Below are 26,238 nucleotides of genomic sequence, written 5' to 3'. Positions count from 1 at the left end.
TAAAAATATTTTAAAGATACAGAGAGATGTGGGGGGGGGAGAGAAACTAGAGTACCACACTACTGTGGCTTATGGTGGGACTAGGGATTGAACCTGGCCCCGCAGAGCCCTAAGTGTAAAGTCTTTCATATGACCATTATGCTATCTCCCCAGTCCTCTGTTTTTCTGATCTTAATGTGTCCTAAAAGGAATGGTATTACTGAATTATCTGTACTTCTACTTACTGCATTTGCAGATAACTCTTTCAATGTTAACTGATGGCATTTTCTTTAGATTCCTAGAGACTTTCTTTTAATCCTCATAAATATTTTTAACTCTTAAAATACTCAGAAGTCATTTTTATGCTTGTTTTAACAATATGAAATTTAGTGTTGGTGACATTCTTGGGGTTGTAAAAATGGGTAAAACAGTCCCTTTTATAAGGAACATATGAGCTGATAATCTATTTTAGTATCTCATAGTCTACTTTGTTTTCATTTTTGATCTAAAAAATTCTTTTTTCGGGGCCAGGTGGTGACATGTGACATGTCTGGTTGATTAGACATGCTACAATGCAGAAGAATCTAGGTTCATGCCCCGGGTCCCCACGTGCAAGGGGAAAGCTTTGCAAGTGGTGAAGCAGGACTGCAGGTGTCTCTCTGTTTCTCTCCCTATCTACCCCTTCTCCATTTCTAACTGTTTCTTTCAATAAATAAATAAAGATAATTAAATTTTTTTTAAACTTGCTTTTTTTCAGGGATCTCAGCAGTGGTGCAGCAGTTTTAGTGCACATGATGCGAAGCCCAAGGCCCTGCATAAGGATCTGGGTTCCAGCCCCTGGCTCCTCACCTGTAGAGGGCATCCCTTCACAGGCGGTGAGGCAGGTCTGCAGGTGTCTTATCTTTCTCTCACCCTCTCTGTAGACCCCTCCTCTTTCTATTTCTCTCTGTCCTATCCAACAACAGTGACTGCAGTGACAACAATAATAACAAGGATAAAATAACAGGGCAACAAAGAGGGGTGGCCTCCAGGAGCAGTGAATTTCTAGTGTAGGCAATAACCCTGAAAGCAAAAAACAATAAAAAATTTTTTTTTCACATATAACTTAAGGTCTTCCTTAAACAGAATAACCATGCACTAACAAGATTTACAATTCCATCTCACTTAAAAAAATAGTTTATTTATTTTTATTATTGGATAGCGATAGAGAAATTGAGGGGAAAATAGAGAGTGAGAGGGACAGAGAGACACCTGCAGCCCTGCTTCACCACTTGTGAAGCTTTCCCTCTGTAGGTGGGGACCAAGGGCTTGAACCCAGGTTCTTGTGCACTACAGTATCTGTCCTTAACCAAGTGTGTAACCACCTAGCCCCAATTCTACCTGCTTGGAAAGTTAAACATGTATCTTATGGAGGTGAATACAAATCGCTGATTTAAGAAAACCATTTTATATATTTTTAGTTAGTATACACTATCATTTAATATAGTACACAATACCTCTAGACTAGTACACATTCAATCTAAAATTAGCATAAGCAGAATGGGATTTAATAGATTCATTGTATGGTTAATATGCATTTAAAATATACTTTCAGAGTTGTTTGCGTAATTTTGGACTTCGTAAAACCTCAAAAACAATTATTTGAAGATTACAATTTTTAGGTGTGAAAGTTTTTTCTTTTTATTTATTTTTATTAGTGATTTAATATTGTTTTACAAAATTGTAAGATAGCAGGGGTGTAATTCCATACTTTTCCCACCACCAGAGTTCTGTATGTATTCCCACTAGTTCTGCACTAGTTCTCCAAAGATCACAGGTAGGAGTTGAGTATTATTTCTGTAACTGTCTATATTTTATATATGTGTCCATTTTTTTCTGGGTCCTGCTTTCTCTTCCTTTCTACATCACACCTACTACTTCAAAGTGTCTTTCTCTTCCTCCTCCTCCTCCTTTTTTCTTCCCTTTTCTCCTCTCCTCTCTCTGAGTCCTGATGGAATTTGAGTTCAGAGCCCTCTGGTCATCTTTCCCTAACAATCCCTTTACCACCCTGGGAGTAAGGACCAAAATTCTTTATGGGTGCAGAAGGTGTGGAAATGTTAGTACCTATTCTTGTTTCTCATGCTTCATAAATATGGCTACATTCTTTCAGAGTCCATAGGGTCTTGTGGACAAGGATAATGACTTTAAGAGCAGAGCACTAAGATACTTGATTTACATGAATAACCACTTTTTATCCAAGTGCCCGTGACTACTTAGATGGTGCACATCAAATTCTCCTGTTATTACCAAGAACATTAGTGGCATTGATAGGTTTATTTTTACTTATGAACTAGAAGAAACTGCCTTTATCCATTACATTCTTCTGAGTGTTTGGACTTCTGAAACTTGGGAAGTTAAGAGCCTATGAAAATATCTTGAGCATATTTTAAAGCCCACTAATGACTTTAGCAGATCAAGACACAGCTTGGTAAGGTTGTTTACAGTGAAATTTCATCTTCATTTTGGTGGACTCTTCTGTACCTTATGGCACCACCAAGTGAAGTGAAGTGAGATGCACTTATTTGCATCATAAGGGAAATATACTTTATATTCTTTCAATCAATGCAACAGTTGAGTTGATAGTGTAATGTCCAGGAATAACAAAATAATTCAAATTATCATCTACTGGTGCTGACTAAATTTTTATTAGTCATTTAACTTGGCACTGAACTCCCTCTCCACAAGCAGTATGCTCTCTAGAAGTAAGAAGTATTAATTTTGAGTTCCAGAATTACCTCAACTAATTTTAAAGCTTTGAGGAGTAATTTGATTATTTTCTAGGTGGGGGTAGTAGACTTGCTTGGTTTTGTTTGTTTGTTTAAATATATTTAATTTATTTTAATGGGAAAGAGAAAAATGCCGACAGAAAAGCCAGGGCATTTCTCTTCTCTGGTGTATGGTGGTGCTGGATGGGATTGAACCTGGGCGTTGGAGTCTCAAGCATGAGAGTTTTTTTGTATAACCATTATGCTATCTCCCCTACCTCTAGACCTGCTTGTTTTGCATGTGAAAAAAATGCATTTTTTTTAAATCAAGGTACCTGTTTGATGCATTAAAAATCAAAGTTACTAGCCATTTACTTTATCAGATTGATTAGTATGCCCTAGCATAATTCATGGAGATAGAGTAATCAAGTCCTTATGTATCTAGAATAGCCCAAATGAGCTTTATGGTCATTCTGAATTTTCTTCTTTAGAGCTCACTTGTCTCTATTGTATTAACTAAAGTTAGAAGAGGGTAAGGCAGGGAGATAGGTCACCAGATAGTATGCCTGCATTGTCATGCATGTGGCCCAGGCTTGTGCCCCAGGCACCACGTACCTGGAAAATATGATGGCACCAGATTCTGCTCCAGGGCTGTCTGTGTGTGTGTGTGTGTGTGTGTGTGTGTGTGTGTGTGTGTGTGTGTGACTCTGAATGGGGAGAGGAAGTTGCTAGTAGTGGTGAAATTGTACATGTATGAGACCCTAGTTCCACAGGAAAAGAAATTAATTAAAGGCTGTGAAAAACCGTGAACATGTTCAAGTTGTCCTGTGTTAGTTATATGTAAAAGAGCTTCTAAGATTTATTTCTATTATTATAGTTCTCCTAACCAGAAAAAGTGTCATATTAAATTTAATTAGAATGCTACTGTAATATAAATTGTTTTAGATGAATGCTTTTATAATTTTTTGCATCCTTGTTTTTACAAGCATTTAATATTTTGTCCTAACAGTAGTATCAACTAATAGTCCTTTACCCTGAGGTTGAAGTGGATTTTCTTAGCCTTTAGTGAAAGGAATGTTCTACTTTGTAATAGTTTGTTAGCTAAAATTGTAAGGAGAGCTATTCTTTGATAGTAGTATTTTAAATCTAAACAAGCCTCAGATAGACATGTTGAACAGCCATTATCAGAGTTGGTATGCAGCTATCAGTTGTATGTGGTTTATTTCCTTTATCAGAACAATTACAACAGTGATGTAAGGGCTCTCTGCTTCCCATACCTAGTACAGTGTAAGTATTCTACAGTGTTTAATGAACTAATGAAATTAAAAGCAATATAACATACATGCAATTTTGGGAAATTCTTTGTTAGCTGCCTTAAACAGTCAAAGTGCTAATAATAATTGCTGTAAATGCTAGACAGTTTTAATGAAGGAATTGTGACTCTGAGTCTTAAAAGTCATGTGCTTTAAGTTTTGGTGTTTTTATTTTTTTGTTTTTGTTTTCATTTGTTAGAACAGAGAGAAATTAAGAGGGAGAGGGAGGTAGAGAGGGAGAGACAGAGAGACACCTACGGTATTCATGAAGTGTCTCTCTTGCAAGCGGGGACCAGGAGCTTGAACCTGAGTCCATGTGTATGATAATACATACACTTAACCATGCATTGATATGATCCACCCAGTGCCAAGGTCATCTTTTAATAAATTCATAATCAGTGGGTTAAAGCTTTAAAAAAAAAAAGTCAACATTCTTAGTCACTTTGCTCTATTCCACTTTCTTCCAAAATTGCTGTGAGAGAGCAAGAAATCCCAAATGAAAGGGAAAGATGTGTTGGGAGGGAGTAGCAGGAGAAAGGCAAGGAAGTGGAAAAGTGTATTTAGGAATTAAGTAAGCTTCTCATTAAAATGTACTTAAGCTGAAGATAGTGCATGAACAGTCATAGTGTCTGCAATGGAGGATGGGTGCTCACTCAGCTTTTTGAAGTTCAGGACCAGGCAGAAGGGGACTGTGAACTCAAGACTCTTCTTAAATGTTTAGTAGAAATATCCACTTCCCCAGAGCCCTTCCCCACTAGGGAAAGCGAGAGAAAGGTGGGGAGTATGGATCGACCTGTCAACACCCATGTTCAGAGGGGAAGCAATTACAGAAGCCAGACCTTCTACCTTCTGCATCTCACACTGACCTTGGGTCCATACTCCCAGAGGGCTAAAGAATAGGGAAGCTATCAGGGGAGGGGAGGGGACACAGAGTAGGAATTGTGTGGAGTCGTGCCCCTCTTATCCTATGGTTTAGTCAATGTTTCCTTTTTATTAATAAAAATTTTTAAAAAAGAAAGAAAGAAATATTAAGCCCAACATGAACAAAATAAAATTCTTAATTTCAAGGCTCAACCTTGTTCCTGCTCCAAACCATCTCTTAATTGCTACCACTATCCTCTAATTGTTCATGCTGAAAATGAAACCCTCATCTTTGATTCATTTTTCATAATAGCCTTATATTCACTTTGTTCAAGAGTTTTGGTTCTTGTTCCTCTTCTTCCTTCAGAAGACCTCTGCTTCTTTGCTGTGGTTCATTTATCAGCCAGTCAACTCAATCTAGTCTGCAGATGCCCTCAGAAACTCAGTGGTCTCTCTCCTCACTCTCTCAATATTTTTTGTTTGTTTGTTTGTTTTCTGTCTTTCATAGTACAACCAGAATGACCATTTAAAAGTATAAATTAGATGATACCAACCTAATGAAACCACCTGTCCCTACTTCCATAGTAACTTCCCATTCCAAGCAGGATAAAACCTGAACTGCTTATGTTGGTCTATTAGCACTATGGGTCTTGTTCGCTTCCTACTGACTGCTGTTCATCTCTCCTCTTCCTGAACTTGCTTCCCCTCATATGGCCTCTGCTGCCTCCTTCCTGTTAATTTGAATGCTGCAGGCTCATTCCTAGCTTGCTACTTTGAAAATTCTGTTTTGAAACTTGGGAAAATCATTCCTTGGTTCTAGATAATTATATTCAGGTCTGAACTTGGATGCCCCAGGTCTTCTGTGATGAACTAGATTCAAAAGTGTACATGGGAACAGTACCCTTCTCTACTTGTCTCTTTGTGAAGGCTGCCTGCTTTAACTAGGTTGTCCCTTGAGCAGAGAAGCCTGGCTTGCTTTCCATGGAGTGTCTGTGGCACATGAAAGTATGACACACAGTATGTACTTCTTAGCTGACTGTGATTACATAGTGCTTGTTGATAAACATATCAAAATAGCTAATATATAACAAAAAAAAATCCAAAGCCTGAAAATTAAAATTTTTTCTTTCCATAAACTGAATGACATCGTTACTTTTCCTTATCGTTTGTGTCAGATAATGGTAAAGCATTCCAAATATATTGATTTTTTAAAAAATTATTTTATTCATTATTTAATAATGTTTTAAAAGGCCATAAGATTATAGGAGTATTGTTCCTCACCTACCATCACAGTTATGTGCCCTTCCTGACCCCTGCTTTCCCCTTTTCACCCCAAGGATAACCTCCATAGTTTTCACAGAGTCTTAGTGATGGTCCGATTTTTTTTTTTTTAGCAAGTTCATGTGTTTTAGTTCTTTACATGTGCATGTATGTGTGAAGCCATACAGTAGTTGTTTTTCAGAGATGTGCAGGTCATTTGGTAACAGCCATAAACAATAACACCAAGAGTACTGGAACTTAAATTAAAAGCCTCAAGATATTATATATGATAAGGATGAGAAAAACAAAAAGTTTTAAGAAAGATTAAAAAGCCCTAGAGAGGGAGTCAGGTGGTAACGCAATGGGTTAAGCGCACATGGCGTGAAGTGCAAGGCCTGGCACAGGGATTCCAGTTCTAGCCCCTGGCTCCCCTGTAGGGGAGTTGCTTCACAGGTGGTGAAGCAGGCCTGCAGATGTCTAGCTTTCTCTCCCTCACCCTCTGTCTTCCCCTCCTCTCTCGATTTCTCTCTGTCCTATCTAACAACGACCACATCAATAACAACAATAATAACTACTACAACAATAAAAAAACAATAGGAACAAAAGGTAAAATTAATTAGTTAATTAATTATAAAGACCTAGAGAGATAATTACATCATTTAACAAGACATAGAAAACTATATATTAAAATATGTGATACATAAAATTATTATACATATAATTTATATGTAAATAAACACATCTCAGAGAGATTTAAACTGTTCTTTTTCTTCACTGTTCATTGCTTGAACTTCTTCTATTCATTTTTTTCTCCCCTCTCATAAAAATCTTCCCATATTTTTATGGCTTGTGTATCTGGGTCTGTTTTACAGTGCATCACATTGAGAGTTAAATGTTCCCTGTTTCTTTGTGTTGCTCCTTTCAGTTACCCTTCAAGTGCTGGTCTGATAATGGCAGACTCCTTTAGTTTTTGTATGTTTGGTACTGTTTTGATTGCTCCTTCATATCTGAATGATAGTCTTGCAGGATGAAACATATGTGGCAGTGGCTGGCAGTTATTAACTTTTAAACTTTGAATATACATACCACTGTACTTTCCCCTGGGCTCTGTGGTTCCTGAAGAAAAATCTGGTACAAGTCTGAATATGCTCCCTTTATAAGTCACTTTCTTCTTTCCCATGGCAGTTGGTCCATTTTTTCTTTGGCCTTGATTTTTATTGGTTTCACAGTGGTGTGTCTTGGTGTAAGCCTGTTTGGATTTTTGGAATTTTTTTTTTTCTGCTTCCTGAGTATCTGTATCCTTATTACATCCCAGATTTGCAAAATTTTCTGTTACTATTCCTTTGAATATGGTTTCTTCTCCCTTCTTTCTTGCCTCCCCTTCTGAGACACCTATAATTCAGATATTTATTTTTCTGCTGGAATTTTCAGTCTCTTGAAGAGCTGCTTCATTTTCCCTAAACCTTTTTGCTCCTTCTATTTTGAAGTCAAAGAATGTGGCCAGTTTGTCTATTTTTCAGTGTTTTCTTCTACCTTTGTAAGCCCTCTTCCTTAACTTGATGTTTGAGACTAGAATGCATTCAAAGTCCCCATTCATACCTGTAACTCTATCAAGTAAAATTTTGAGTCACAGAGTTCTTTCTTACTCCATTTCTCCATATTAAATTGAGAGAAGTTGCTTGTATTTTTTTCAGATCTCCCAACAATGCATTCTCTAAACTCTTTCTCTAATGGCTCTTCTGGATTTATATCAATTTCTGACCTTCTTGGCTTTATAGAACCAGTTTTATTCATCTGTTTTGGTTTCTGTTGCCCCTTGTATGTCAGCTGTGAGGGGAGGGGAGGAGTTTTGAAGAATTGGCATAGTGTTATGGTGTCTCATGTTCCTTTAACAGAGCCCTACCCTAGTCTAGGGGCTAGGTGGGAGGAGAAAGATCCCAGACCTCATTTTCTTCCTAAACTGACTCCTGAAAAATAAGAGCTCACTTTTCTTGCCTGCAGGACAGTCTGACCCCAATTACCAGAGTCTCTATGGCAGCTGAGACACTGTCTCTGATGCCACAAGGGCACCATGTTTTGTTCCCTGGTTCCTCTGAATAATTCCTTAGATTTTGTTCAGCATCCTGTGGCTTCTGCAGCTCTAAATGGCAGTCTAGAGATCCTTTTTTTAAGCCACTCAGTCCCTGAGTGGTTCCACGTGGGCTATAAATCTGCTACATGGATTTGAAGCAATTGCAGATATGGTGCCACCTTCAAATCAGCGCTGCCTTAGTGCCTGAGTCTTCTTCCTCTCCTCCAGCTCCAGCTGTCCACACACAATTACCAGCCTTCAGATAGTGATGTTCCTTTCTTTACCAGAAATCCCAGCTGCTCTCCAATGAAATTTGTTGAGTTATTTTGTTGTACTATTCACATTCTAATATTGATATTCTCATTTTAAGAAAATTATTACTTAGATATTATGTTTGAGTTTGTTTTGGCAACTCCTGTTTTATAGCCAGTGCAGAGAATATATGTAGCCTCAACTTAATGAAATTTATTATGGATTTCCAGTGGAGGGAGTCAAAACTTAATGATGCTTTCCTGTCTAATTTGACAGACTATTTTTATTTCGTTGAAAAGCATAATAGTGAAAAAGTAACTAGAATTTTATAAACATTTAAGTGTGTACCAAAAGTCAAGGTAATTGTCTTAGGGAAAAATAACATTTTTCTAAGTTTATTGTCTTTTAAAAAATCGTTTTTTACAGATTTGCTTCATCGTGCATTGATTGACAATACCGACAAGATGTATTTAAAAGGGGGATACATGCAATGAAGAAAATTGTTATGTTTATTAAAATGACATCAATTTTTATCCTGTAGCATTGATAAAGGCTGCTATTTTCTCTGGGAAATGACAACAGCAGCAGCAACATAACAGCAGAAAGTAAGACTCATTTTAACCCTAAATAGCTGTTCAAATGGGACTCACACTAAACAGCTCTTAGAGTTTGAAATTTTTTCCATATAGTGCCCAGTTCTTGAGCCCAATTTATTGCTACTTATCTGCACCTGCTTTGCCAGATTGATGTTTTCAACGAGAACAATAAATGCAAAGGCAATTTTACAGCATTAAAAGTTCTTCTACACTAGACTTCATAGTGTGTGTGTGTGTGTGTGTGTGTGTGTGTGTGTGTGTGTGTGTGTGTGTGTTTTGGAAATCTGACTGCAGTAGAGATAACTGTTTCAAATTGTCCTGGACCAGGAATTTTGAATAGCAGACAGAAAAGGTGGGAACAGAATAAATGGATATTGGTAACTCCATTTCTTCAACAGTAAATTGATGAAGGCCATTTAGCACATAGCACTGGGCTAGGCATAGGGCAGCTTAGAACAGAATTGGCAAGACATGGCATTAACCACATCTCTGTAAAGTCTCTAGCTTATACAGAGGTTGAAACAGCTAGTTACAATCCCCAGGAAATAGACTGGTAAGGAACAGCACATTGGAACAAAATGCCATTTCTTCTCACTAAAAAAAAAACAAAAAAAAAAACACTGATGTAGGAAGATAAGAGGCATAAACAAATTTATTGTGATTATTCTTCTGGTACCATTGTTAATCTAAACTTTGGTGATTTTTCTTGATTATTAAATGATCTCCTCTCTCCCCCGCCTCTCCCTCCCTTCTCTCATTTCTTTCTTTCCTTTTTTTTTTTAAATATTTATTTATTTATTTATTCCCTTTTGTTGCCCTTGTTTTTTATTATTGTAGTTATTATTGATATTGTTCTTGTTGTATAGGACAGAGAAATGGAGAGAGGAGGGGAAAACAGAGAGGGGTAGAGAAAGATAGATACCTGCAGACCTGCTTCACAGCTTGTGAAGCAACTCCCCTGCAGGTGGGGAACTGGGGGCTCGAACCCGGATCCTTACTTGGTCCTTGTGCTTTGCTTCACCTGCACTTAACCTGCTGCACTATCACCCGACTCCCCTTTCTTTCCTTTAATTATTTATTTTTCTTGCTTCCAGGGTATTTGCTAGAGCTTGGTGTCAGCACTACGAGCCCACATCTCCAGGTGGCCATTTTTCCATTTTATTGGACAGGACAGAGACAAATTGAGAGTAGAGTGGGAGATAGACAGGGAGAGAGGAAGATAGACAACTGCAGGCCTGATTCACCACTTGTGAACCGTCCTCCCCACAGGTGGGGATCAAGGACTCAAACCCGGATCCTTGTATGGGTCCTTGTGCTTAGTACTATGTGCACTTAACTGGGAGCGCCACTGCCCAGACCCCTTTTTAAGTGATCTGTATGCAAGTTTGTCATATTTGCTATTTACTCTTTTACAGAAATAAATGAAACAAAATATGAACCAATTGACAAAACATGGCAGTTGCCTGACACTGAGTGTCACTCATGATTTTTTCTGTCAAAGCGTATTCAAGAAAATACTCACTACTTCCAGCCATTATGCTAGTTAAATAAAGAGGACAACACAGTGCTCTGTTTTCCCTTTAAAATGACAGGTTTCCCTCGTCACAAAGAGGCATAGCTTGTTGATTATGGACCACCTTTCAGGCTGCTCATACCTCTCACTAGGCTTAGCTGAGCCTATCCTAGATACTCCTCAAAGGAAAGGACAAAGAGGAGAATGTCCAGGTGAAGTTTAATTCCTTCCACATGATTACTTGTAACCAAAAAGTGACCTTATTTACTTAAATAGATGTCTATCTGGAAGACACATTGTACCTTCCTTTTTTATTTCCCCTTCATCATCATTTTCTCTTCCTCCTACTCAGCTTCTCTACTTCCTCCTGCTTCTTTTTAATCTGATAGAAATTGAAAGACAGAGATAGAGAAGAACAGAGTGAGACGAAAGAGAGACTCTTACATCACTGCTGTACTACTTGTGATGTTCCCTCTACCCCCAGCAGCTGGGACCAGGAGCTTGAATCTAGGTCCTAGCACATGATAATGTTTGCGCTCTATGGGGCACACCACCACTGAGTCACTTATGTTGTATTTAAAGATTTTAGTGGTAGAAATTGTCTGAGCTTTGCAAACTCCTTATATTTGTTTTTCTCCTACTTCTGTCATATACAACTCCCCTCACCCTGCACTCAGTATGTTTTCCTGTCTCCTCATCCATACACACTTCTTATTTTGGGGTCTGGTGAAAACATATTTCAGATTTTCTTAATTGAAATTTGAAATTGCTTAAAAATTATTAGGACATAATTTGAGGACCTTTCCTAAGTTTTTTAAATTTTTCATTACCTTTATTTTATTTGAAAGACAGCCAGAAATCAAGAGGGAAGGGGATCATAGGGAGGGAGGGAGAGAGAAACAAACACCTGCAACACTGCTCCACCACTTGCAAAACTTTCCCCCTGCAGGTGAGGACCTGCCCTATGTTTCCATCCAAGGTTTTATATTCCATAAAATGTTCCACACTTCTGTAATTTATGTTAGATTCCATTTAAATATAAATCTGGTAGCCAGAAGAAGTGACTACAGGTAGAGTACATTCCTTGCACAAGTGAGGCCTGGGATTCCGTCTGTGATACTAGATTTGATGAAGCAGGAGTAGTGGTTCTCTTCATGTGCTCTTTCACTTCTTTTCTCTCACACATAAAATAACTAACTTTTATTTATTTTTAGAAGTAACTCATATCATGCCCAGATTGACTGATGTCTAGTCCTTTCCTATGCAATAACTTTTTGTCAGAAGATTGTGCAGCTGGTAAATTGACTCATTTAATAAAATGTTTATTGTACCAGACATTATTCTAGGTACATCACTCAACAAAGATCTCTCCTTTGTGGCATTTACATTCTGATGGGAGAGACAGGTCTTATATGAAAAACAGAGAGAAAAGAACCATTTTATGTGATTAAAGGTGAAGCACTTAGAATAAAAAGACAAGAAAATAGCTTAAAGGAGATCAGGAGTATGGGATGGAGGAGATGAGAGGGTTACTGGATTAAATGAATGACATGAGGTCTCATGGGGAAACTGATTTGATCAGACTTGTAGGAAGGTGGGAATGGTAGGCTAGCACCTAAGAAAGGCGACAATTAAAGTGAGTGCATGCTTTTTATGTTCATGTACAGAAAGGCTAAGGGGCTGGCAGAGGGAGTGACAGATGGAAGTCAGAGAGGTGCCAGGTGGCCAATTCACATAAGGTCTAACTAAAGTTTTTAATAAATTTGAGTTCTGTTTATTAACCAGAGCCCCGCTTAGTTCTGGCTCATGGTGGTGCGGGGTATGAGGACTGAATCCAGGAACTCCAAGCCTCAGGTATGAGAATCTGTTCATAAACTACTATGCTGTCTCCCCACAAATGTGCTTATTTGTGGAGCAGAATAGAGTTACTGCAGGGTTCTGAATGGAAAATGTGCTCACTGGACTTTGCATTTAGAATGAACGCTTTAGCTCTTGTGGAGTTGAAATAGGCTTTGAATGAAAATAGACCTGAGAGAGCAAGCAAGAATAGAAGCAAGGACACCTGTTTGGAGACTCTTGTGAGGCTGGTTTCTTGGGATATTTTGGCTGTAGAGTCAACAGCATTTTCTGATGAATCCAAGGGGAGCTTGTGAGAAGAGCCAGATGTAATGTGAAGTAAGAATTTTGTCACAAGAAAAGCCTAGTATCAAAAGAGTTAAGTTGTTTTCTGCATAAATGGCCAAACAGAATATAAGCTTCAAACATGCAAGCAGCAAAAGAAGGTGACAAGGTAAACAGATCTCTTTATAGATAGTGGACCTTTTTGACCAAAGTTGGTCTTTCCTTTCTCCTTCTTCCTAGAACTCTTTTCCAAGATTTTTTGCATACATGGTTTACTCACAGGTTGAAATCCTTAAGATAATTCTCCCAGGCTATACTCCACATAGTAACTATACTTCTGAAATTTGCTCTGTGCTGTCTTGTTGCCTTTATTGCACATATTACTTGTATTGTATTTGCTTTTTCATTGTCTACTTTCCCGTTGGGATTGGAACTCCTTGAGCACACAGACCTTATCACTGTTGGGTGAACAGTTTTTGATATTAAAATAAATTGAGACTTAAAATACACAATAAAGTGTGTAGGTAATATCACCAATGACAGTATAGGGTTTAAGGAAAGATATATATATATATATATATATATGTATATGTATATGTATATGTATATATTTTTTATTGTCAACAGGGTTATTGCTGATTCTCAGTGCCTGCTCGAGGAATCCACTACTCCTGGTGCCCTTCCTTCCTTCCTTCCTTCTTTCTTTCCTTCCTTCTATTTGAATACTTTGAGAGAAATTAAGAGGAGTCAGGGAGATAGAGTGGGAAGAGAGATTTCTGCAGTACTTGCTTCACTACTGGAGCTTTCCCCCTGCAGGTAGAGAGTGGGGGCTTGAACCTGGGTCCTTCTGTATAGCAATTTGTGTGTTTAGCCAGGTGCAGCACAGCCCAGGGCCCTAAAGAAATATTTTTATATAGCATATATGAGTAAAAAAAAAAATGACAAAAGTGGATAATGAAAAATAACAGGGCATGCAAAATATGATATCAGCAACTAAGAATTAGGGAAACAAAGATAATTTAAAATTGTAGAAAGAAATTATAGGGACCAACCCAACAGTCTCTCTGAACTATCTTCACCTATTCCAATACTGTGGAATACATTCTCATACAGAGCAATATAGATAATTTCTAGACATTTTAATTATTAGAAAGTGAGTTCTCATTCTGTGCATATTAGTTTAAGAACAACAGTCAAGTCTAGACAGTCTGGAATGAATATTTGGGCTGGGGAAGGTGCAGGAGAGATCCAGAGCTAAAAGAAGCTGCGGTCAGTGAAAAACTGAGCATGCTTCTGGATGGCAGGAGTGGGAGTAGAAAATAACTATCTCCAACTCAGCTTGGCAGAGAGAAAAGATTCTGAAAAGAGAGGTAATAGCATCATAAATAATGAATAGGAGCCAGACCTAATAATAATTTTTTTTTTTACTAATTTAGTACTATTAAAACCCCCATTTCAACATAAAATCTTATTTTTGCCAGTAAGTCATTTTGAATTAAATTACCAGGCAAATTTTAAAATGCTGATTCCAATAAGAATTTTTTAATCAGAGACACTGAATTATAGTGAAATGTAATCATTTTCACTTTAGTAGCTAATAGGAATTCTAAGTACGGTGCTGACCTTTGCTTGCCTGAGGAAGAAAAACATTTTTAGGATAATACAGTAATTATTTTTAAAAATACATAGTTCTGAAGTAATTTCCTCAGGAATATGTAAAAAGCCTGTGGATAGTGGGATTAATTTCAAATTTATTCAAGTAGTGTCTTTAGAGTCTTGGGTTTATTAGGAGATTGGCTTTGTGTTTGAAGTTATGTGGCTGTTTTCTCTCTTTGACTAGAGAGACTAAACTTTGGAATGCCGGAGAAAGCTAACTTGCTTACACATAGCTGTTTTAGTCTTCCAAATAATTTTCCTCTTGTATATACTTCCAAATGCTGGCAATTTGTCTTACCATGAGCCATTACCAGATTATATTGTCTGCTCCTGAAATTTCAGAAACCAAACTGCACTTCATCTAATCAAAACTACCCAAAAGTTTGACTAACCGTAGACAGTTGCAGCTACCAGTGACAAGCCTTTTATATAGTATAGTATTGATAGTTGAAGTAACTCATAAGTGATTTCAAGGATGGCAGAAAAACACTGTTTTATAAAACAAAGTGATCCTAAAGTAGTGTAATATTTTGATCAGTGCTTTCAAAGAAGTTTAGATGAAAAGTGGAGTTCCTTTATTTGGCTGTATGCATTTCAGGTAAATTGAAGTGAAATAAAAGTCAGGATGTTGCCCAAGGAAAATAACAAGTTGTTAGAAAGATTACGATTTAGAATATTATCTGGAAGAAAAATGGGGGGGGGTCACATTATTTAATGATTACTTGATGATCCAGTATGGGAATCAACTGTGATGCCTCAACAATGAAACAAACTCTTTGGGGATATATTTGACTAATTGCTGTATTACAAACCAAGTACACTTCCTTCAAGGTTCTCCCTTCCCCTCCTCAACCCTCCCTTCCCCCACTCCCTTTCTTTGATAGATACAATGAGAGTGAGAAAGAGACCACAACACTGAAACTTTCTTCAATGCAGTGGAGGTTAGGCTTGAACCTGGGTCATCCATGTGGGAAAGCAACACAAAATCCAAGTGAGTTATTTTACCAACCCCACCCACCCACCACCTTTTAACTTTATTATTATTATTATTGTCAAAGCACTACTAAACTCTGGCTTCTGGTGGTGCTGAGGATTGAACCTAGGAGTTCAGGACCTCAAGCATGACAGTGGGCATAATTTTCTTATTTGCTGAATGAGGCAGGGAATCATGGATAGGTTAGATAAAAAAAAATCACTAAGATCCAGATCCACTTAGGTTCTACAAATGGAATAATTTAAACAATGTAGATATTCCTGGAATTCCTAGGACTCTTTCTTTTCTGTCTTATTTGCTGGGAATGCTATGAATTTTTACATAAAGAATCAAAAATGTTTGCCCATTTCATTTCTATTAAAGGATTATATAATATTTTCTCAATAAGTTAAACAATATCATAAGTTTTCTTATTTATATATTAAGATCAGAGGTTTTCCTGTCCCCTACCCATGCAAAGTTTTCTCATTCCAAGTATCTATGCATTGCTAAGTAATAATTGTAAGAGTGTAAGAATATGGAATAACAGACTTTTTGAAAGTGTTACATGGGCAATTATTTGGGGATAAATTTTATATTCTGAAAAACTTCTTAAATCTTAAAATAACTTGGCCTTCTCTTGATCCTAACCTTAAGAACAGAGCCTAGCCCTACTTAGTGACGTATTTTTGAGTGAATGAATTCAAAATTTCTCAGCTTTTCCTTCGCTTTTTTGTTGTTTTACTTGTCTAAAATATTCTTTGTATCTTCTATCTGCTCATATTTATAACAAATGATTGCTATAAATTGCATTAAGATTTGTGCTTAAACCATTATAAGTTGACATTTAAAATAGGGGTTGGGGACTGTTTTCAACATTTTTCAGAATGACTAAAATCACACTATCCTCAAGACAGTGCAGCTGTTTCATGTGTCAAAACCTTAATTCTAGTGCAATAGAAGGGCAATAAAGAAATGGTATGGGGGGCCCAGGTGGTAGCCAGTGGGTTAAGTGCACAGGACCAGTGCAAAAATCTCGGTTTGAGACCCTGGCTCCCTACCTGCAGGGGACTCGCTTCACAGGTGGTGAAGCAGGTCTGCAGGTGTTTGTTTTTCTCTCCCCTTCTGTCTTCCCCTCCTCTCTCGATTTCTCTCTGTCTTATCCAGCAAGAATAACAGCAGTAACAACAACAATAACAACAATGATAAACAACAAGGGCAACAAAAGGTGAAAAAATAGCCTCCAGGAGCAGTGGATTCATAGTGCAGGCACCAAACCTCAGTGATAACCCTGGAGGCAAAAAAAAAAAAAAGAAAGAAAGAAAGAAGGAAAGGAAAAGAAAAGAAAAGAAAAGAAATGGTATATGTTGTGAACATGGGAGAAAATTGTATTTTTCATGCCCTAAAGTATTTATGAGCAAAGTTTCACATAGATGGTCCTACCAAGTGTTTATTAGGTTTTCTAGAATAGAAAGTGGGCTTTTTTTTTTTATTTATAGAGACATCCAGAAATCAAGAAGGAAGGGGGAGATAGAGAGAGACAGAGAGACACCTGCCACACTGCTCCACCACTTGCAAAGCTTCCTCCTGCAGGTGGGGACTGAGGACTCTAGCCTGGGTCCTTGAATAGTGTAACATGTGTGCTCGACCAGATGCTTCACCACCTGGTCCAAAAAGTGGAGTTTTCTAAACTGTAAATTGATAATCTATATTCTCATCTTGATCACCAAATCCCTTTATTTATTTGAGTAAAGGTGATTTATGAAATCAATAAGTTCGCTATTTATTTATGCCATACACTTTCCACCCTTTGGAAGAGTCAATAAAGCCAGTTTAATATTTCATTGACTTAAAAGAAAATACTTCTAGTGACCTGCAGAGGGGGTCACTTCACAGGCAGTGAAGCAGGTCTGCAGGTGTCTTTCTCTCCCCCGCTCTGTGTTCCCCTCCTCTCTCAATTTCTCTCTCCTAACTGGTAACAAAAAAATAAAAAATAAAATACTTCTAGTAAGTGTCTTCATTTTTCCTTCCCATGTATTTCTATCCCATGTGGAAATTAATCAAAGCTATCTCTCCATTAGTGTAAGATAAATGATAGGCTATGCTATTATAGTGATGTACATTATTATCACAAATGTACGTTTGTGAAAAGCAGTTGTGTCATAAACTAGTCAGGGATTAACTTAATTGTTAACTGAACAAATCAAGTACTGTAACTTTTTATGTGTTATAAGAAAATAAAAGGTTATCTTGCTCTGGTGGTTGTGAAAATGGAATTGAGTTCATGTAACCAGTTTTCATGATGAATTTAAAATTAGGATATTAATTTGCCTCGATATCCTAATTTCACATTGTCTAGAGCTCCAAATATTTGCTTAAATGTACTATTATCTTTCGTCTTTTTTTGTATTTTGCTTTTTTTGTATTTCTAAGGTTAAAGAACATATACTGCGGAATATCTGATCCAGTATACTAACAAATTATATGGAAATATGCTTTGGCAGGATTACTTTTGTGCACATTTTACTTTACCTGGCGTATGTTTGATATTGGGTTAATGAATTGGCAACTATATGTGCAACTATATGTTTATGTACTATATAATTCCACTTAAGTTTTTTCACTCAAAGGAAGAGTTACTATCATTCTTCCTAGTAATAAAATTTCATCCTCTTCCATGTGTGACCCCTTTCTTAGTATCAGAATAGATATTTTAAAATTTTACTATGGGACAGAAACTAAATATGATACTAATTCAGTCTACAACTGAGCTTGTGAAAAAAATGGAAACAATATCAATTTCTAATCTCACTCCAGATTATCTGAAACATGGGACTTCACATTCAAAAGTCACTTGAACTCTAATTATTTAGCCACTATGGATTCAGTCTTTAAATTATAGTAACTGTGTTTATAAAGTTGTGAAAAGTATAAATATTGCTCTTATGTTGAAATATTTATTGGAAATACAATGGGAGCTAGGTATTTTAAAAACTTGAAAACTTTTTTTCTACTTTAATATTAGTATGTAACTTGTTTTGGTTGTAAATGACATTACAAAAAAAAGTCTGTGTGTGGAACAGCTAATTGAAAACTCAAAATGCACAAAGTAAGTAGAAAAGAGGGAATAGCTGTCTTCTAGTTATCTAATGTATGCATTAGTTGTTTAAAGCATGTATAAACCTGCAATCTCATCACCTATAAACTTAGCTAATTCTGCTTAACTTCGTACAATGTTCAGATTGCTGGTAATTTCAATGACTTCTCTTATTGTCTTCCTGAGAAAAAAAAAATCTTTGTTTTTCTTTAAATGACAAGCTTTTATAGTCACTACCTTATTTGAATAAATCAAGCCAGAAATATCCTGAGAGTGTATCAAACAAGGCCTGTGTGTATAATGTGAGTTCTTTCTTTTCAATTTTAGAATCAACCTTGTCCTATGTTAGGCAGCTGGAGGCAAGAGTAAGACAGCTGGAGGAAGAAAATCGCATGCTGCCCCAGGTGGGTGACTTCCAGAGCTCATAGCCAGTCAGTGTCATTTGAGTTGTAGCTTTTCATTTGGATTTTAAAGTCTCAATTACATTTTTCTCCTTTATGATAGACTCATTTTGTAAACAGCCATTCATCAATGTAGAGTGTGATTACTTTCCATAATGGCCATCATACTATCTAGATTCTAAGTGTGATACTGCAGGAGGATGCAGATGTCTCAAATCATAATATAAAATAGTTTTGAAAGAAAAGAGAAAATGAGTGGAAAACATTTTGATTGTACTTACTAATAGCTTGGTACATGTAGTTGGTAAATATCAGGAGGGGGCTCTTATTTCCATACAAATTTGCTAATCTATGTACTGGAGACGGTTATAGGTAGTTTGAAAGTTTCATGGTTTAATTAGTTCTTTCTAAAATTCTTTTGTAACATAATTAAGTGCAACATTCAGTGCAACAAAGTGTTGACAGTAATTGATAGTTTTTAATTGGGGACTTTACTGATTTTTTTTTACCTGGTGAATGCAAAATTTCTTGGACTTTATGCTTTATAATATATTTTACCTACAAAATTATTTTTATGGGCTGTTGTATTGATGAGAATGATGCTTTTTTTGGAGATAGTGGTCCATAGGGGATTTTTTTTTTGAAGAGCTGACAAAAACATAGTGATTCTGGTTTAATTTCCTTTATAGACATGTAGACTGTGATGCATCTTAATATTTTATGAAAGGTTTTCTTTACTCCTAGTGTTCTTCCAGCATTCTGATAATTATGTCTATTTCATAAGCAACCACAGGCTGTTATTAATGATAAGATGCTTTGGAAAGACATCTTAGATTTTATAATTTTTTTTTAAACTGTGCTATTATTGATAATCTAAATCATTAGGTACTACATATAATAATACTTTTCTCTTAACTGACCAACCATCTCAATTAGAATCATAAGACTAAATGAAGTACTGTACTTTTCTCCATTTTCCAAATCATACACATGCCAAAATCATGTTTACATAAAGGATTACTTGCATCATGGAATAAAGTACTTTTAGTAGTACTTTTCTTAGTTCTTGTATACTTTTTAATTTTTTTCTTAGCTCTGTTTCCTTTTGTATTGGAGTCACAGTGTAAGAATGCTGAAAACCTTGAGTGAAAAGATCTAAATTCTCTGTTCTGAGAAACCTAAAATAATTATTTTATTGTAAACATTATGCATAGTTACATCTTTGAGAGATCATAGAATGCAAATGAAAAGAGAAAATAAATATTATTCATTTGCTCTGAGCAGGAATTGACATTGAACATTGAAATTCTATGCATATCTGTTATCCAGTTAAGAGATACTACAAATCTGAAAATAATTACAAGATTGATTTTTAAAATATGTAAAGGCATTATAGATCTTAAAGGAAATCAGAAGTCCTCAACTCAACTTGATATGTTTATCTAAATAAATAGTACATGCAACTATGGCCTGCAATATATATCACTTAGACAATGAGTTGCTTTGTCATGTACATGTCTCAGGTTCAAGCTGGATCTCACCCTCACTATCATACTGAAGGAACCTTTAGTACTGTGGTGTCTGTCTTTCTAGCTGTGAGAAGTTGGCCTGGAGTAGTGAAGCCCCAGTGAGGAAATAAAATGAAAGAAAAAAAAATAGAAGAGATTAAACAAGTTCTAAAGTTTAAGTGTTCAATTATGTGTTTTTAAATGCATTATTTTTTTTTTCAGAGAAAGTATTTTTCACTCTATATGAGAACTGACCAGGTGTATGGGTTATCTGGTGTCACAGCTAATAAAGTACACACGTTACCCTGCACAAGGATTCAGATTCAAGCCTCCAGTCCCTCCACCTGTAGAGAGAAATTTCACTAGTGGTGGAGCAGGCTGCATGCGCATCTCTTTCTCCTACTCTCTACCTGTTTTCTTTTTTGTCTCTGTCATAATTTAAATACATATGTATGCAGAAAAGAAATAACTATGTAAATTTTTATCTTACTGGATTTGTTATTGATGTGTCTGAACTATTTATATAATGTATCATTAATACTGAAAAAATACTTTTTTCAATTATACTATGCCAGATTCTTGTTGTTTTCAGAGATATTAAACAATCATGCACACATCCAAAGGAAAGCTAATGTCTGAAATATGGTGTTTGGAAAATGTAGGAGTACAATGAATATTTCAGTTCAAAAACAATGTTTCTATTAAGTTTCTACATGTCACTGATGGCATCATTTAGAAATACCAGGTGTAAATGCTTGTATAAATACAAACTGAAACGAACATGAGTAGTAGAGAAGACTCAGGATAGGACACAATAAATGGATCTCTTAGCAATGATGATTATAAAGAAAATCTTTGTGAAAGACATTTTTAGCCTGGATATCAAAAAAGCATACTTTTTTTAAAATTTTATTTTAGAGGCAGAGAGAGAGAGTGTGAAAGAGAGACCACAGCACAGAAGCTTTCTTCAATGATCTTGGGGTCTGGCTCAAACGTAGGTCATGGACATGGCAAAGCAGCACATTTAACTTATTCTTAGACATTGTTGGTATTACCACAATTGATAATTGAGGTTTCCCTATAGAAACTATCATTGGCTGTTGGTTCTTAGCTAATTTGAAGGGTCAGTTCAGTGTGATAAACTAACATTTCTGCCTCAATTATTCTCAATATCTGAACATCTGATTTTCAGTTGTAAGAGCTTACCCACTGTACCTTGATTAAAACGTATACCTTTTTAAGAATGCATGCATGCATGTCTGTGTGTGTGTATGTGTGTGTGTGTGTATGTATGTCTGTTTGAATAAGCAGGAATAAGGTAAGTATGTAGTTGGTAATCAAAATATTGTCTACATTAGAGGCATTTTATGGCTGTGCCCTAGTTTTTAATTGATAGTTTAACATTAGACTAGTTATATAAAGCGTTGTTTAAAGAAAGAAGTCTCAGTAATAATTCTATTTCTTGTAAACAAAGTATTATAATTTTCCCTAGCAGTATATATTTGAAAATAAGATGGATAACGTAAGTGCTGTGGATTTCTGTGTGATTAATTGCAAAGAACATACATACAATTTTTCTCTGGATAAGTAATCATATATTTTTTTAATTTTTTATTTATAAAAAGAAAACATTGACAAAACCATAGGATAAGAGGGGTACAGCTTTGCACAATTCCCACCACCAGACCTTATTATACCATCCCCTCCACTGATAGCTTTCCTATTCTTTAACCCCCTGAGAGTATGGACACAAGATCATTGTGGGATGCAGAAGGTTGAAGGTCTAGCTTCTGTAATTGCTTCCCCACTGAACATGGGCTTTGAGAGGTCGGTCCATACTCCCAGCCTATCTCTCTCTTTCTTTCTAAGAACAAGATTTCTTAATCTGTAAATAACAGAGTTTCTCCTTACTCATATTTTGTAAGCCTGAATTTAAAGTATGTATAGGTGTATATGTGATACCCATAGAAAATTACCAATTCTCAGAAGGAAAGATGTTTTATCACAGAAACCAATATGTGGAAACAATCTAAATGTCCATTGATACATGAGAAAAAAATGTTTTATATGCAAACTGTAGAATATAATTAAGCCTTAAAAAAGTATTTTGCAGTATGCAACAAATCTAGATGAACTTTATAAATGCAATTTTAAAAGTTGGTACAAATTATTGCTAAAATACACCTAAACCCAAGATATTCTTCCTTGAAAACAAACTAAAAATTTTGCAGATAATTTTTTAGTTTATTTTTTTCTTGTGTTCTGTGGAAGGGCATTCGAGAAATAATTATTTACAAGACAGCTGCCACATAGGTACAATTTCTCATCCTTCCATGAAATCCCATCTTCAATTTAGGGCCTTCTTCACCAATGTACATTGGGGCCCCAGTGTCCACTTAACCTCACTTCTTGCCCTCCATCCTCCATGTTCTTGGCTTTGCTGCAGAAGACCACACATCTGGTCTTGAATCTCACCCTGTGTTTTGCCTTTCCCTTCTTGCTTAAGTTCTACCTATGAGTGAGATCATCTGGTATTTATCCTCCTTTTAATTGATCTCACTGAACACGATTCTTACAAGTCCCATCCACAGTGATGCAAAGGAGTTGATTTCTTTCATCATTTCATACAACTGAGTACTATTCTATTATTTATGTATTATGGGTTTCATATGGATTGATTCCAAATGTGGACTAAATATTTTACAATATATCAGAGTATTATCTCTCATAATTTGGATAAAGCTAAAACTGCTTACATCTATCAGCTTCACAATGTATAAGTTTAATATGTGAAATCTAACTGTAGAGAGTTACACAAATGAAAGCAGCTGCTACAGCACTGTGAAGTTCTATTAACTTTTAAATCCAGTGATCTTGAGTCATCCACAGTGATGCAGTAGGGATTTAAAAATAAAAGATTTGCCCCCTCATATAACATTATAGTTGTGAGAAATTGTATTTCAGAATCTAAAGAAAAATACTTATTTTATACATATCTTTGCACATACATACAATTTTTTATTTATAAAAAGAAAACATTGACAAAACCATAGGATAAGAGGGGTACAGCTTTGCACAATTCCCACTACCAGACCTCCTTATACCAACCCCTCCACTGATAGCTTTCCTACTCTTTAACCCTCTGGGAGTATGGATCCAAGATCCTTGTGGTATGCAGAAGGTTGAAGGTCTGGCATCTGTAATTGCTTCCCCATTGGCTGAACATGGGCGTTGACAGGTCAATCCATATTCCCAGCCTGTCTATCTCTTTCCCTAGTGGGTAAGGACTCTGGGGAAGCAGAGCTCCAAGTATATTGGTGGGCTCGTCTATCCAGGGAAGTCTGGTCTCATCCTGCTAGCATCTGGAACCTGGTGGCTGAAAAGAGTTAAGATACAAAGCCAAACAAATTGTTGAACAATCATGGACCTAAATGCTGGGATAGTGCAGATGAAGTGTTGGGGGGGTCCTCCATTTTGTAGATAGCTTGTAGGCATTAGTTATATTTCAAAGGACCTGTAGTGGTTGTTTTGGTTTTTTTTTTTTTTTTTTTTTTTGCCTGATCCTAAAATGTGATATGCAAGTGGATAAATCCTAATTATTCTCTGGGGAGATGATGTCATGGCTGGGAAAAGGACAAGAAAGCTGGATCAGGGAAGAGAGTAGTTCCCTAATATGGGAAAGGGGTATAAATATTGTTGTAAACCCCATCGTTTTCATGTGATCTGGGGCCCATAATTAGCTTAGGAGCCTGTGTGACCTCTACATCCCTGTAGATCTGAGCTTACATTCTGTGGTCATGAGTAGGAACATTCCATGCTGGTCCAATATCAACCCATCTTCTTCAGGTGTAGCATAGAGTATGTTGTCCATCCTCCTTTCAGAGGATGGAACATTCTCTACTATTGTTGATCCAGGTTGAGGGCAAGGTCCTATGGGGGCCCATGAAGGGGTCTGTTGTGTTATTCCTGATAGAAATGACCAGTAACAATAGAGAGAGAGGGATTTATTTGAGGTCTAGGCCCATCAGCTCTGTTAGGGAGCCTCAGGACTCCCCGATTAGGGCCCCAGCTGGTGGAATGGCCTGATAGTGACTAAAGAGTCATTGTTAAAGTATGCCAGTCTCTTGCCCTTATTCAGTTTTTGCAGTCCTTGCTTTTCTAAGGTTAGCTTTGGAATGAGTGTAATAGGAAGTAGGTGAGGAGGGTATCTAAGTCTAAGTGGACACTATTTCATTATGAACTTGATACTGACTCACTAAAGACTATTGTGTATTTTTGCTTTCAGGTATATATTTTGTCCTAATTTATGGATACATGTGAACATATGCTCTGTCCTACGGGACCTGGTCTATATCTAGGTTTTGGGACTTTGTTAGGAAGTGAACCTCCTAGAATGGAATTAGAGAATACCATGAAAGGTCTCACCCGAGTGATGAGGGTGAAGAGTTGGCAATCCATGCCTGATGTCTCTGTACACTGTCTGAGGTAAAGAATGCTGAGATGCTACTCATTGCATTGATTAGGTGGGAATCAGCAGATGCAATATCATTTGGTCTGACTTCAGAGAAGCATGCAGGGAAGTGAGCCCCACCCCAAAGGTGCTGGGGCTCACGTGGATTGGCTCCAACCAGGGGGTAAGCCTCCGACCCTCCCTCTCCGGTTCTAGGAACCACATGACTCAGAAAGAGGCATTGGGGAATATTCTGGTCTGAACATTCGTTTATTGGGAGAAGAGTACAGGTTTTTTTTTGAGAGTTAAACAAAGAACATTTTTCACATATGTCAGAAATTACAGGTTTCTTAAAGGTCAGCTTTCCCCTATGGTAGGGGGCTGGTATGACAAGAATTGATGAGATACATAAAGGTCAAAATGATTAGTTATCCGAAGGTATTTGAGAGAAGCATAGGGGTTAAACCAGTAAGGTGAGGTAGAGAAGAAGAAAAACAAAGCTTGATGTAAATCACAGATATCAGAGGTCACAAGGGAATAGAAGTTGGGGGTTTCATTGCTGGGGTATATGATAGAGTGTGTTATCCTATATGATCAAAAGGTGAAGTGAATGTGTGAACTTTGAGTGAACCCTAAAGTAGGCAGCCATTTGGCCTGCTGCTAGCAGGGGAAAACTAAGTGTGAGAGGCTTGTAGGCTTTCTGTGAGCCTGAGAGACTAACAAGGAAAACAATCTGGGGAACTTTTCCCTTTTGGCTCATCTCTATAAGGAGAGAGGCTAATAAGTGGGATGTCTTTCCAGACCTCCATCCAAGGATGGGAGAGCTCCTCTAAGCTCTACCAAGCTTTCACATAATCCCACACAAAGGTTCCAGGATTGGGAGAAACATAGGCTCTATAGAGAGAGCAGGAGATTCCTGTTGTCTTAGTATTTAAGAAGACAGTAGATATTGCTGTCTTACAATAATAAACAATAATCCCATTGTTTGGCAATTGGGTTAACTTTGAAAAATCCCTTTGTTAGGATTTTCTGTAACATATACACCCTCACCATATTTTATGTCCTTTGACGTTATTTGCATATAGCTATGCCACCAGTTGCTTTTGTTCTCCCTGGACTAAGCTTTTAAGAGAGTCAACATATCAAAGAAAAGGCTATTGTATTGAAAAAGCTCAGTTTGTGCTTTAAAAAATGTGAGACATTCAATCAATTTTTCCCCTCTCATATTAATTAGTGATTTATATTACTACAATCTAATAGGACTGTACATAAACACCATTCCCACCACTAAAAGACTGTGTCCTATCCCCCCTCCGACCCCCACCCCACCCCCCACCCCATGAAGCTGAAAATCTACCCTTACCCTCCAACCAGGGTTTTTACTTTGGTGCCCTACTCCAAATTCAATCAACTCCTGCTTTGAATTTCCCTTTCTGTTCTTCT

At 36.9% G+C, this 26,238-nt stretch overlaps 1 protein-coding gene across 1 annotated transcript in view; it reads left to right on the top strand.

Annotated features, from left to right (window-relative positions):
- CCDC85A (coiled-coil domain containing 85A) overlaps positions 1 to 26,238 on the top strand; it is a 235,098-nt gene that overhangs the window by 177,313 nt on the left and 31,547 nt on the right. The window contains 1 exon segment of the mRNA XM_060187242.1: positions 18,764 to 18,840. Coding sequence (XP_060043225.1) covers positions 18,764 to 18,840 — 77 coding nt within the window.

The sequence above is a fragment of the Erinaceus europaeus genome, chromosome 3, assembly GCF_950295315.1.
Source record: "Erinaceus europaeus chromosome 3, mEriEur2.1, whole genome shotgun sequence".
In the NCBI taxonomy this organism is placed as follows: Eukaryota; Metazoa; Chordata; class Mammalia; order Eulipotyphla; family Erinaceidae; genus Erinaceus; species Erinaceus europaeus.
This window is presented reverse-complemented; position numbering and strand designations above follow the sequence as displayed.